Source organism: Manihot esculenta, chromosome 2 (assembly GCF_001659605.2).
Source record: "Manihot esculenta cultivar AM560-2 chromosome 2, M.esculenta_v8, whole genome shotgun sequence".
NCBI classification, from domain to species: domain Eukaryota; kingdom Viridiplantae; phylum Streptophyta; class Magnoliopsida; order Malpighiales; family Euphorbiaceae; genus Manihot; species Manihot esculenta.
The window spans coordinates 120,478-133,801 of record NC_035162.2 but is presented as its reverse complement, the minus strand read 5'-3'; the positions used below and the strand labels follow the sequence as shown (position 1 = coordinate 133,801).

The following is a 13,324-nucleotide window of genomic DNA, read 5'->3' as shown; positions in this document are numbered from 1 at the left end:
AAAGCAACATCTCCGACCAAATTAAATATAATATATAACTCATTAGATACATGTTTTCATCATGCAAATTGTTTATTGTACAAATGAGAGTATTGGGAAAAAGCTCATACTTAAGGTTGAAACATGCATATAGTGTGCATATGTGTACGTTAATTTTTGTCGCATTTTAATAGTTGGGAAATGGAAGTTCAAGTTGGAACCCACAACAAAAAGATAAAAATTGGTGTACAATTTGATATACTCACACCATGTCTAATAACTACTAAATATATATATATATATATAATTAAAATAAATATAAATATTACTCATTTTCTTTTTTATTGATATTGACCATATTTAAAATAATGGTAACAAATGACACTATAATTAGAAAAATATTTAAATCATTCACTTAATTTGTATTTCGAATACTAAATTGTGAAAACTAAATGTAAAGTTAGACTAAAAATCCAATTACAAATTATTCAATATTTATATTAGTTTCTCTATGTATATGGAATATTAAATACCTGAATTTTAGTTATAGACTTCAAATGGGATTCAAACTCCCAAGCAGATAAGTAATAAATCTAGCATGTGAAAATATGAGTCATTTGACAATCTTTTAACTATATGCTTATAAATAATAGCTATGCATCATGGAAAGAGTCATTTTCACTCAAAGATGCACTAAATATAGTTGTTTGTGGTGTACAATTTTGGGCTGCGATAGACCAACTGACTGCCGCCCACTTCACCGCTACAAATTAAAATGTTTTATATTTTAGATTACGAAATCTGAGTTGAATCAAATATCGGCTAGAGCTACATGAAAAAAAAGAAAATTGTTGACGATATGCGCATTAGATTCAGTGCTGTGGTTGTATATAAAACTGTAAATATCACGGCACAAGCATCCAAATTATGGCGGAGGATAGGGTCCATCACTGGATGGTTTTGCGAGTGGACGACTTGTAAATATGCTATCCATTATCTACGCTGAAGAATTTTGTAGCGCAAAATCATAATTATAGATGTGTATTTTAATATTTTTATATATCAGATACTTTAATTTTAATCCTTATTTAATATATTTAAACTTTTTAAAAAATATATTTTTAAATATCTAAATTTTTAAAAAAATTATTTTAAACATTTAAAATTTTAAATATAATATTAAAATTATATATTTAAAAAATTACTTTTAAATATAACTGTGAAATCATAAATTTAAAAAATTATTTTTAAATATAATTTTAAAATGATAAATTTGATAAAATTATATTTCGAAATAATATTTTTTAAAAATTTAAATATAATTAAAATTAAATTGTTTGATAAATAAAAATATATGTACAAATATGCCTTTAGTCAATTATGAGTTGATATTTAGGATTGTCAACTTTTTTTTTCTTCAAAACTATTGGCTCAAAATTTGCCCCACCCCTTCTTAAAAAAAAAAAGAAAGAAAGAAAGGAAGCAGGTTCACCCTCGCGGTCATATATCCAACACGTTGAACGCATGACCTTGTTAATCGGGAAGAACTGTTCCAATTGGAATCGCGCATGACGAGTCACTCGCATGTGTTTTTTTATAGCCATTCAAGTTTCATTTTCAGGGAAGATTGCATTTTCTCTCCATGATTGCTGGATATATGCATATTTATATAGCTTCTGCTGATAATGGCTACATGTATTGTCTAAATTAAATTATCTTTGCACAGTGGCTGAGGGTTTGATTTTCTTATTCCATAAGCCGCCAATAAGTTAATGTGTAGTTGGGTAATAGAGTATTGAAAGGCTAGGTTTTTACAACTCTGGTTAAATGTTTGAAAATTTTACATCAACCACATGTTTCACATTTTAGTAAACCCGAGCGAGCAAAACCAAATTGTTGCCCACAAGACAAGATTCTACCTTCAAGACATAACACTTCTCTCGTGTTGAAGGAACGATGAAATGAGTTGGGTATGGATAAATGTTACTTTGTCATGTTTCTTATTGTTTCATAAGTTGGCGGACAAGTGGATTATCAACACAAACAACTCTAATATTTGTAACTAGAATATTTTCACTATTTCATTCACAATCTGTATGTGCAGTAATTAATTTAGGCATTCACCAACTGTCCGAGGCATCATATGGCAAAAATCGGCAGGGGTGATTGTCTGAACCATAGACTCGATCACACATAAAACTATATTACAACCACCTTTGAATGAAAAGTTTCAGAAACTTGTATGCCATATTGCTCCGTCACCTTCCCCACACTGCTGATGTACCTCCTCCATTCTCTCCACTGCCTTGCAAACGCCACTGCAGCTCCAATCAAATGATGCAGCGCAAGGATTTCCTGCCTGAGCCTTCCACTCGCAATCTGTTGCAAAAATTTGAAACCATTAGCAAAGAATTATTTTCTTCAACTGCAAGCTTACAGACATGCAATTATGAGATTCACTTCGCTATTACAACAGATATGCTGAGAAGAAACTCGAAAAACAATGTTGAAGGAATTTATAAGTGGAGAAATCATGCCACGTTGATACCCCAAAAAAGTATAAGAGTGCTGTAATAAGACAAATAAAAGTATAAAGATTCAACATGTCAAAAATAGATGGTAAATAAAGATTCAATACAACTCTTTCAATGAATTTCAGAAGCAAAATTTATGTAATGGCCCTTCTGGTAAGTAAAACGCAGACACCAATTAAGCATTGCCACATTGGTTATTAAGGAGAATTCTTATTGGAGAGACACTAATTAATAACACATTTACACATGCCTTACCAGGTGGAGTTCCACAGCAAAGGCTTCGATCATCAATGTGCTCAACATCAAGACCAATGAACCAAGATCCTAGTGAAACATCCTCATTTGCATATCTATGAAGTATGTGCCTGGAGATAGCATATCAATGATCATCTGCATTAAAGGCCAGAATCCATATAGAACAATGATGTCACAAAAGGGAGAGATTCTTAGGCAGACTTAGGCTACCACGGCATCTACAGACCACGCTAATGATATCATGCAATGTTAGGATATATATCAATCCTTGAATTATGGATGATGTAAAAGAATATCATCTAATTACTCCACAGGCACGTGATAAACTAAGTCTACAGAATTATTTCTCCACATATGAGCTTACCGATTTACTGAAATGTAGGTGGCCAAATCTTTGGAAATTGCATATATTTGCCCTGTTGCATGCCTAAAATACTTATTTCCCTCCTCACCAAATTTCCAATATTCAGGCTCATGGTACTTGACACCTCTGCATATAGAAAGCAGAGATAAATATAGTGGCCAAATACAAATAATCTGAGCATAAACTAATCAGAAATACTGCAACTTACTTCTGTGATAGAACAGGTCCAGATTTCATACAGCCAATATAAACACGGGGTTTTGATCTATGGCGGGCCAAAGTAGAGCCAACCATTCCTGCCAGATATTTAAAATCAATTTAGTACAAGGATATCACAGTTTCACCTGCATTTTGGATTTGTGCTTTTTCCATGAGTTTTAACATAAGCATAAACTAACCAAGATTTATGTGTACATCATCATCAACTTTAATGTAGAAGTCTGCGTCCCACCTAGCAACAGCAGTTGAAAAGTATATTTGTGTTTTTGATGACAATTCGTGATATCCTTCAATATGATTCTGCAACATGAATAATTATAACTCACTACAAGCTCTGGCGAGGTGATAACATTTTAAAGCCACCATGGAAATCTTGCCAAATACTTTTGAGATTTACTTCATACGTGAACCCCATTCAAAGCCATTATTAGTTAACTTTAATCGTGAGTGAACCAGAAGAAGCAAGCTTCTTCCAGGTGTATGAGAAAATAAGGCAATGAAAGCAACTATGAACTATTATTACAGAAGTTTAAAGCCTTTACTTAGTGATGCTACTAATCCTGCATCATGTCTGGCAATTTTCCAACTCAGTCAACCAGATTTTATGGAATTTAAGACTAACATACCAGCCGCAGGAAATCCTTGTGCTGTTCTTCTTCTGCATCAATAGCACGATCCAAAACACCACCTGGTGATGCGCTGACAACCAAAAAATTTAAGCATATCAATTTTGTGAAACTATCATTATGAGCCGGAATGCTAATCACTTGCAGCTTGGATTAATCCCACCTGTGTCCTATTACAAATCGTAAGATGATACCCTTCTCAGTTTCCAACTTCTTCAACTCCTCTCCTAAAGTAAACAACAACAAAAGGTGTAAGCAATTACTTAACTGCGATAGTTATCAATAGCCTACTCAAGGGAATGGTTAACCTTTGGGCATCCAAGTTTCTCTAATAGAGTCTCTCCGTTTTCTGCTGCTGAATGCTGTAATTATACCCATAACAAAAAAGACTTTCTGTCGCTCCTTCAAAGGCTTGGTTCCTGATTTTGTGACCATTGGAGATCCTTCCTCAGTGTCAGCTTTGACAGCTCTTGCAGCAGCCAGCTGCATTTCCAATGAGGATATTGTTTTATCTAATGTCCTGCAATTATTGTCATAAATGCATTACCATGAAATATCATGGCCCAATATTCTGCTTGGGAGGTTTCAACTCAAAGTTCAAATATGAATGAACTACATAAGTGACCCAAAACACTGAAACAATTAAAAAAAAAAGGCTAAAGATCCTTACATGATTACATCATGAGTTTGTGAAACTTGAGAGAGAATGTCCCTTGCCTGGACAGAGGTCTCCTGCAATACCATGAACAATATAATTAACTTGTCCTATTCCAGACAATTGAAATTATGATGACAACATTCTAATGACATGACTTGCCTTCTTTTCACAATTAACTACAGGATGAGAAATTTTTGATGGATGTTCTTTCACAGATGAAGCTTCCTCATCCATTTTGACTGGATCAATAGTCCAAAACCTAACAGATACAAGAAGCACATTAGAGATGGTCCCCTTTCCATCCTTCCATTCCTTGAATCATTATAACCACAAAAGGGGCAAGGGGAAATGCATAAACTTATCTAATATAGTGCAATATTCGAGAAAGGTGACCACAGAGTAGTTAAAAGTCATGTAAGAATGGCCTAACAAAAAAATAAATCGTCTTGAATATACTAAAAGAGGGTGACCCAGTACATGAATTGTCCATAATTATAAACTCTAGAGAACATTGATAAATGCAGACTTATTCCTGCTCAACAAAGAGGCTGTAAGCTCAAACTTGCAACCTCCAGGTCCCAAATGGAGTAACTTCAATGTCACATCAAAAACTCCCACTTAGTGTCAAAAAAATCTGAAAGTTCACAAACCAGTTAAACTAGAAGATGCTGCACCTCCTATTCTAAGGTCAGCCACTTGACCTATGGATAAATTCAACATGCTTATCATGCTAGAAATCATATATACTATATAGACATTTAATTGGAAGCACAATCTAATTCCATTCCAGAAGAACAAACACTTTTTCCTGTCATTTCCAAAATAAATTAATTAGTGCAATCAGTATTTAGTTTTTAAAACAACATTGCTCTTTAGATTGCAAAAGTATGCATTATCAGCACTAAAATAGAACTTCAATGCACTTGGCAATCATATTGCAGATTTATTGAAGTCTAGAATATTGTTAATGGTTAATACCATAAAAGCTTCATGAATGATTGAAACATCATTCGATCAAGAGAAAATGACTTTATAATGACAATGCTGATCTGAAATAGCCATGAGTTCTGTCACTTGAGTAAGGAAAAGTGTTTCTGTTATTTGACACTAACTAGCTATCAAGCAGGTGATCACCATATTCAACCCTCAGAAAAGACAAACCTAAGAAAAATACTTTTAAAATAGTAACCAAGATTCATTGTCAATCTTGTGGAATATGATTTGGCTAATAGATAAGATCCACAAGCACCTATATCAGATGACTTTCTCTATCAAATGAACTTACCTAATAAAGTCTCTTTAGGATATTAAAAAGCAAAATTAGTGCTTGCAGATGATAGCTGACTTCTAAAACATTACACATTAAAAATATTTCTTAGAATGATTATGCAGGACAGAGCTCAAAACTCGATTTTGTATGGTATTAAATGGACTCATATCTGTTAAAAGGCATTGAAATGCAGGAGACATTTTTTCACTTGTTCCACCTTCAAACCCCAATCAGGCATTTTCAGCTAGTACTTTAAATTACCAGATTATTTACCCAGTGACCTTCCTTCAAAAACCATCAATTTGTAATTTATCAGCCACCTCGAAAGCCACAGCAAGCTTGTAACTTTTTAGTGAAGCATAAAGCACGAACAATAACTCAAATTTCTGACTAACCACAACAACATTAAGCCTTAATCTCAAACTAGTTGGGACTAAGACATTCTCCCTATCTCTAAGTATTACAGAAAAAAAAAAAAAGTCCCCCCTATTTCAGAAATCATTCTTGCAGTGAGTTAAGTAAGCTCATCCTCGTCTAGACTCCAGAGCCAAGCATAATTTAATCTACTCAACTTGTTAATGAAGAGATATCAGATCAACAGAGACATCATTTAACCAATTCTAGCGAACAAAGTTCTTGTTCCCTTGCATTTATCAATTCATCCGTCCTGGTACTAAGACCACAGTACAGCCGTCGCACCCGTAACAATGCAAAAAATAGATGGAGACGGAAGTCCTGATCTGGTACATGGGTTTCAAGAAAAAGACCTGATATCCAGGGCCAACGGCCAAAATTCATAACTAAAGCAAATTTTTTGCATTTTATTTTGCCGGAGACGATCTGAAACTCTCCATCCCATACACAAAGAAAAAGCAACAAAAGAGAACTAAAAACAACAGCAAAAGTTTTTAAATCCTACTAGTACGAGCTGCAATCAAATAGTTGATCATGGCAAAGGCTAGATCTTAGGCATTTCAGAAGAGAAAGAGAGAGAGAGAGAGAGAGCAGAACCTGTTGACAACAAGAACCCCCAAGAAGAAGCTGGCAATGCAGAAGATAGAAACCCATCTGGTGGAGACTCCATTGCTGGTTTTTTGAGGTCTGCTCAAACCCATTTCAATCTAAAAGGCTTGAGCTTTAAGGAAGGCTCCTCCTTTCTCAAAACTTGTAGTGCTACAAAAACGACCCCATTCCTGAGAAAGAGAGAGAAGAGAAGAAACAAAATAATGGGCGGACTCGAAGGTCGTAGGTCGTGTAAATAGGCAAAAGAAAAGGGGAAATGGAATTGTTGCTTTTCTTGCTTTCAGCTTTCTCAATCCAATCAAAATCAGCAGGAGAATGGGCAAGCTGTAGTTGTGTTTGCTTTCATTGTTCTGTCACAGAAAGAAATACTATTTAAAAACATGAAAATAAAATAATGCAAATGACAGAGGTCCCGACAACCTCCCCAACTACCAATTATGCCCCTCTGCCCTCCGGAATTCCCATTGTCTTTTGCCTGCCCTATGCCTTTTCCCCTTCTTTTTATTTCTTTCTATTTTCCCCCTTCCTTTCTCTAAGCTAATTTCCTCCTTTTTCTTTTTCAGACATCTTGCTAATTTCTTTTGGAACACTTTCTATTTTGTAAAAGAAAAATGCAATGCTCCTGTTTTTGTAGAAAAATAAAGAAAATCCATGTTCAAGTTGAAGCCCTTGAGATTTTTAGGCTTAGGTACTACTGAATTATCAATCTAGTTACTATTGATTTAAACTATTTAAGAGTACATGATTTTGTTAAATTAGTAATTGGATAACAGAATAAAAGATATATCTCAAATTGCAAATACTTACTTGTGAACTAAAAAGGAAAATGGATAAGCATTTGGATTTGAATTGATGAAGCATCTTAGGAAAACCATTATATATGTGTGTGTGCTACAGAAGTTGTGTTAAGAAATGGGTATCCACAATTGAACTTTGGGTTGTGATTGGATTTTGCCATCTTCGTGTTAGGTGGTACTCTTTCACCATCCCAAAATGCAAATCATGGAAACCAGGAAGCTATTTTTAATTGATTTAATTATTTGACCAAACGATCAACGTCTTTCTAAATCATATTAAGCTATTTAATTGTTTTCCTCTTCTAGCTAGTCCCATACGCAAGATGGCTGCTCCATCGTGGCTGCTTGCTGTATTATTATTAGTTTCTTTTTTTTTATTTGGTCAAAGGCTGCTTGCAGCATTACTTATGGGCTACATGGGATTCATTATTATCATATACAATGCCATGTATGAGAGATTGGGTAGCGAGTAGCTTTTTTGATGTAAGTTTTTTTTTTTAATCGAAATATAAATGATTTCATTAAAAAGAACATCCGAAATTACAAGGAGGTGTACTAATTTTGGATAATAAAAAAATACACCTTCTTATTAATTAAATTAATTTTGTTAGATTTTAATTCTTTTATATTATTAGCTTTAATTTAATCTCAAATTTATACTTTACAATCTCAAAATGATTGGAATATAAGATTGAGCTAAAAACTCATTAATTTTAAATATTTATTTTAATAAAACTGTTATTGAGATAACCCAAATGATAATTTGTAGGATTTCAGAGCTCCATTTGGGACTATCAGACGAATAATCTAACTAAAGGCATAAAAATATTAAAAGAAAATAAAAAGGGTGTATTTTTTATAAAGATATATAAGCTAGCTGAATTAAAGGATAGAGGTTCATTCCATTCCATATATAGAAAAAAGGAAAAAGAAAACGGAAAAAAGGAGAAAGGAAAAAGGTGAATACACCCGGTAGTGTCCTACCGGTGCCTAATTCTCTATTTGCAGCAAAGTTCAAAATTTGAAAATAAAGTGGTAAAATTGTCCATTACTGAATGAACGGTTGTCTTGTGTGGTGTCCTCCAAAACCAGACAAAACGACGTGATGAAATCGAGCAGACCACCTTTGATTCCATGTGATGAAGTTGCTGTTGCTCTTTCATATCTGTCCGTCTCTCCTAATGCAAAACTTCAATAATTTGAATCTTGCTGACCTTAAGTTTTAATCTCCCAAACAAGAATATAATTTCCGTTTATTTTAATGTCGTGGGATGATGAATTTAATAGTGGAAAAATTAATTGAATTTGATCAAAATTAACGTGGATTATTCTGTCTCCAATTCATTTTGTCGTCAGCCAGCCTTTGCCTTTCCATTCCTGTCGTTTGTCTCTTTTTTTTTCCTGAAGTTTTTGAAAAATACAGTTTAAAATGACATTAGAGCAATGACGAAGAAGAAGACACAGTTTAAAGTACATCGCCTGATCCTTCAATTCACATCCTTAATTATACTTGCCTCTCCTCGATTATTACGATTATTCTGCCAACATAATAGGACTAAATTCCAAATTTGCACTCTATTATAAACTCTGTATGCTTAACATTTCGGGTGCTGATTTTTCGGTAGAGCATTAGTGTGGCTGCTAAATCAACTATATTTAGATCCCGCCACTTAAGTGTCACAGTAATAGTCCTTGAATGGGAAGCAGTCAGCAAGCCGACCTTTTAATTCCAGTAGCACTTACTGCTGGCTATCTTGGAACAAGTAACCAAAACTAGGTATGTTTTTAGAACTTGGCCCAGCATGTTGAACTTTAAACGTGCATTTCCAGTAATTGTAACTAGATCTTAATTTTAGGGGAAACACGGCTCCAGTCTTGAATTTGCTGCATGCCTGTGTTTTGTTGGGTGACAATAAGTACTTACATATATATTAATATATACAAGGTATTTGGAAACTATAAAAAATAACTTATTCAAAATCAATAAAAAACTGACTTTCGATGCAATTTTCCTTATGTGGTTCATTTATGACTCGATGTTCTCGCCTTTTCCTTTTTCTTAAACCTAACTTTTTCTTTCCCTTTTCCCATGGAAGACGATATGCGTCACTTGATTATCGATGAAGAAGAAGATGTTGTTGTCCCTATTAAAAGTTCCAGAGATATTTATCGTCACTTATGATTTCTGTATGGTGGAAAGATTTCTCACATACAATCCAATACATTTTATTTTTGATAGAAACAAAAACTCTTAGTTCTCGTGTAGAATTTTTTCATAATTTTTTACATTTTGATGGTTGCTTCTCAGTCAATAGACAAGAATTGGGAGGAGACCTTTCGTTAACGTGGAAGAGTCATATGTTTGTTTCTGTGGTTGGTTTTTCTTCAAATTTTATTGATTCGGTTGTTGATCAAGCCAAATTTAGACCCATTTTTTATATTGTTATTTATATTAATTTACACATTTTCTACCTAATTTTGTAGTTTTGATCTTATATTGCAAAAAATGGAGTAAAAAGATAATTTGGTGAAAAATGGCCTTAAAACTGCCCAAAAAAGAGCAAAAGAGAACAAGTCTGGTTTGCTCAAGTCCGTTTGCCCAAACCGAGTTGAAGTTGAAATGGGAGAAGAATGATTTGCTATTTGACCAGACTGTTTGCCCAAACAGATTGGGCAAACAGACTAGCAGGATAGAAGTAGTGCGCAAACAGCAGGTGTAACGACCCGAAAATCGGACTGCTACCGGCGCTAGGATCCGGGTCGACTTAAGGCCGCCGGGACCCGTAGCAAGCCTGACATAAAACCTGTAAACCTGTATAATCCCATACATGATCAACAACATGCATAAAAATTAAAATTTTTCTTTCCATAAACATCAACCAAACTCAACCTGTGCATAACATTAACATAACATTGATCCCTCTGTGGGATCTCATCTGTGCCCTCAAAGGGTAACATAACCTGTGTTGAGCTGGTTTACATAAATGACATAAAATAACCAAGATCATGTATAAAAAGGGATACAACATTCTATGGTCAAGCACACACTAACATCCATAAACCTCGTTACATAACTATACTGTACTTTTACATTTCAATTTGATCATGTCCATTTCTAGCTATTACAAAAACATGACCTCTTTTCTCTATCCGGACTCCCGCACTATATCCTGTACCTGCAAGCCTGGGGGTAAAGGGAGAGGGGTGAGCTAAAAGTCCAGTGAGTAGAGCTAGTAAAATACATTAACACTATGCTCAAATGGAATGCATCATAACACAAACAATTCACATAAGGGTTGGGTGAACTTGTCACCAATTAGTCCAAGCTAACATAGTGCCAGGCCGTAGCATGGGGTCCTGGTCTTCCTGTCATACATACATTACTTACCATTATTCCAGGGCCTCCTCTGGGCTCCTGGTCTTCGAGTCCACAATCGTGCCAGGCCGTAGAATGGGGTCCTGGTCTTTCATTTTCGTGCCAGGCCATAGAATGGGGTCCTGGTCTTCCTGTCATGGACTAATTGGGTCATCCAACATTCACCCACATCAACAACGCATGATGCAATGCAGCATATTCGTGAAGCTAATGCAATCACCCTAGTGCATAATCATGATGCATGAAACATGATAAAACATTTAATTTAAAAGATTAAGTTTAGTTCCACTCACTTCTGGCTGACTCTGACAACACCGAAGCAGCTGAACTCACTGCTGGGGTCCTCGGTTCCTCGGGTCCGAACCTACACAGGTGGACTCAAATGAGGGACCAAATACACCTGAACATAACTATAAACTACTCCCAAAAAAAAAACCCCTAAAACATCATGAAATAATCACATAGAGATATGCATGAAATGGCTGAACAGGGTACTTTCGGCGGCAGGTTCGGCGGCCGAAAGTCCTGGACAGATCCGAAAGTCAGGCACCTTCGGCGGCCGAAAGTCCCAGACAGAGACGAAAGTCTCTTTTCGGGGGCTACTTCGGCAGCCGAATGCTGCCTCCACAAAGGGGGTTCGGCGGCCGAACCTGGTTTCTGCCAGAAGGGCAGAAACTTGGTCCAAACGAACCTCTTGCCTCCCAAAACCTCCCATCATGCATAATCTTGTTCTACAACATGCATACTTCACATACAATACACCTAGGGGCCTCAAACTATTATAAACCCCAACTACAACACTTCAAACACACAAAAATCAATATACATTGCTCAAATCATCAAAATAACCCATAAACTCAACATATAACCTAACATGCATTTTCTTCCATACTTAAAACCATTAAAAACATGAAAACATTTTACAAAAACCATGATTTTTACCCTTCTAGAGGTCTCCGACATCCGGGATTCCACCGGACGGTAGGAATTCCGATACCGAAGTCTAGCCGGGTATTACAGCAGGCAAAACAGACTGTTTGCCTGAGCTGTTTGCCCACACAACCCGGGCAAACAAGGTCTGCAACAGCAAGACAATTGTAACGACCCGAAAATCGGACCGCTACCGGCGCTAGGATCCGGGTCGACTTAAGGCCGCCGGGACCCGTAGCAAGCCAAACATACATCCTGGAAACCTGTTTAATCCCATACATGATCAAGGAAATACATAAAAATTTAAAATCTTTCTTTCATACATCCAACTCAACCTGAACATACATTACATAATCATAAACATGACCCCTCTGTGGGATCTCAACAATGCCCCAATGGGCAAATACATCATGAGATGAGTTGGCTTACATCTGTATCATCAAATATCTAAGATCATGCATCAAAGGGATTACAATACTCATAGGGTCAAGCACATCTATAACCTCAATATACCTCATTACATAACATACTGTAATCTCTTACATTACATCATAGTACGATTATCATGTCCACAATCTAACTATTACATAAACATACTTCAAAACTCTGGCTAACCTCCTGATCTACCCTGTACCTGCACATCTGGAGTTAGGGGAGAGGGGTGAGCTACAAAGCCCAGTGAGCAGAATAGTGAAAACATATATTTAAAATCTCATGCCATTATGTAATGCAACACATCACAACAAATCACACCTCGGATGGTATTGTCACCTATAGTCCTCTACATAGTCCAACTGTGCCGGGACGTAGAATGGGTACAACTGGTCTTTCCCTTAACATAACATATCATACAGTCCAACTGTGCCAGGGACGTAGAATGGGTACAACCTGGACTTCCATACCATATCATGCCATAACATCATCATATCATATGAGGACTAAAGGATCATCCAATGACCAATCCACATCAACATCATAAATGCAATGCAACATATTCGTGAATACTAATGCAAGCAACCTACTATATCTCATGGCATTCATGATGCATGGATCATGCTCAAAAATTCATATTTCGTTTATTTTAAAACTTAAAGTTTATTCCACTCACCTCTGGCTAGCTCTGACAAACTCTGTAGCAGCTGGCTCACTGCTGGGGTCCTCGGTTCCTCGGGTCCGAACCTACACAGGTGGACTCCAATGAGGGACCAAACATACATAAACATAACTCTAACATACTCCCCAAAAACCCCTTAAAACATCATGAAAACATCACATAAAAACATGCAAGAAATG

At 35.8% G+C, this 13,324-nt stretch overlaps 1 protein-coding gene across 2 annotated transcripts; it reads right to left on the bottom strand.

Moving 5' to 3' along the window:
- Positions 1 to 2,010: 2,010 nt before the first annotated feature.
- On the bottom strand, positions 2,011 to 7,299 carry LOC110607035 (beta-1,6-galactosyltransferase GALT31A). 2 transcript variants are annotated; one of them, XM_021746082.2, is made up of 11 exons: positions 6,917 to 7,299; positions 4,795 to 4,894; positions 4,648 to 4,709; positions 4,286 to 4,497; positions 4,141 to 4,204; positions 3,978 to 4,050; positions 3,531 to 3,651; positions 3,341 to 3,428; positions 3,133 to 3,258; positions 2,764 to 2,878; positions 2,011 to 2,358 (listed from the first exon to the last, which is right to left on the bottom strand). In XM_021746082.2, the coding sequence occupies exons 1-11, from the start codon at positions 7,018 to 7,020 to the stop codon at positions 2,179 to 2,181; spliced, it is 1,245 nt and encodes a 414-aa protein (XP_021601774.1). In that variant the 5' UTR covers positions 7,021 to 7,299; the 3' UTR covers positions 2,011 to 2,178. The 2 variants fall into 2 exon arrangements, with proteins under 2 accessions (XP_021601774.1, XP_021601782.1); XM_021746090.2 differs by having other exon boundaries at positions 2,769 to 2,878; positions 6,917 to 7,296.
- Between the last annotated feature and the right edge of the window lie 6,025 nt (positions 7,300 to 13,324).

Bases quoted from the DNA above. Each gene is read 5' to 3' on its own strand.
- LOC110607035 (XM_021746082.2), bottom strand. From the start codon at position 7,020: ATGGGTTTGAGCAGACCTCAAAAAACCAGCAATGGAGTCTCCACCAGA. The intron at 4,205-4,285 runs GTTAACCATTCC...TGTTTACTTTAG, and splicing joins AGAAACTTGGATGCCCAAAG to GAGAGGAGTTGAAGAAGTTG. The intron at 2,359-2,763 runs GCATGTGTAAAT...TTTTTGCAACAG, and splicing joins GTGGAACTCCACCTGGTAAG to ATTGCGAGTGGAAGGCTCAG.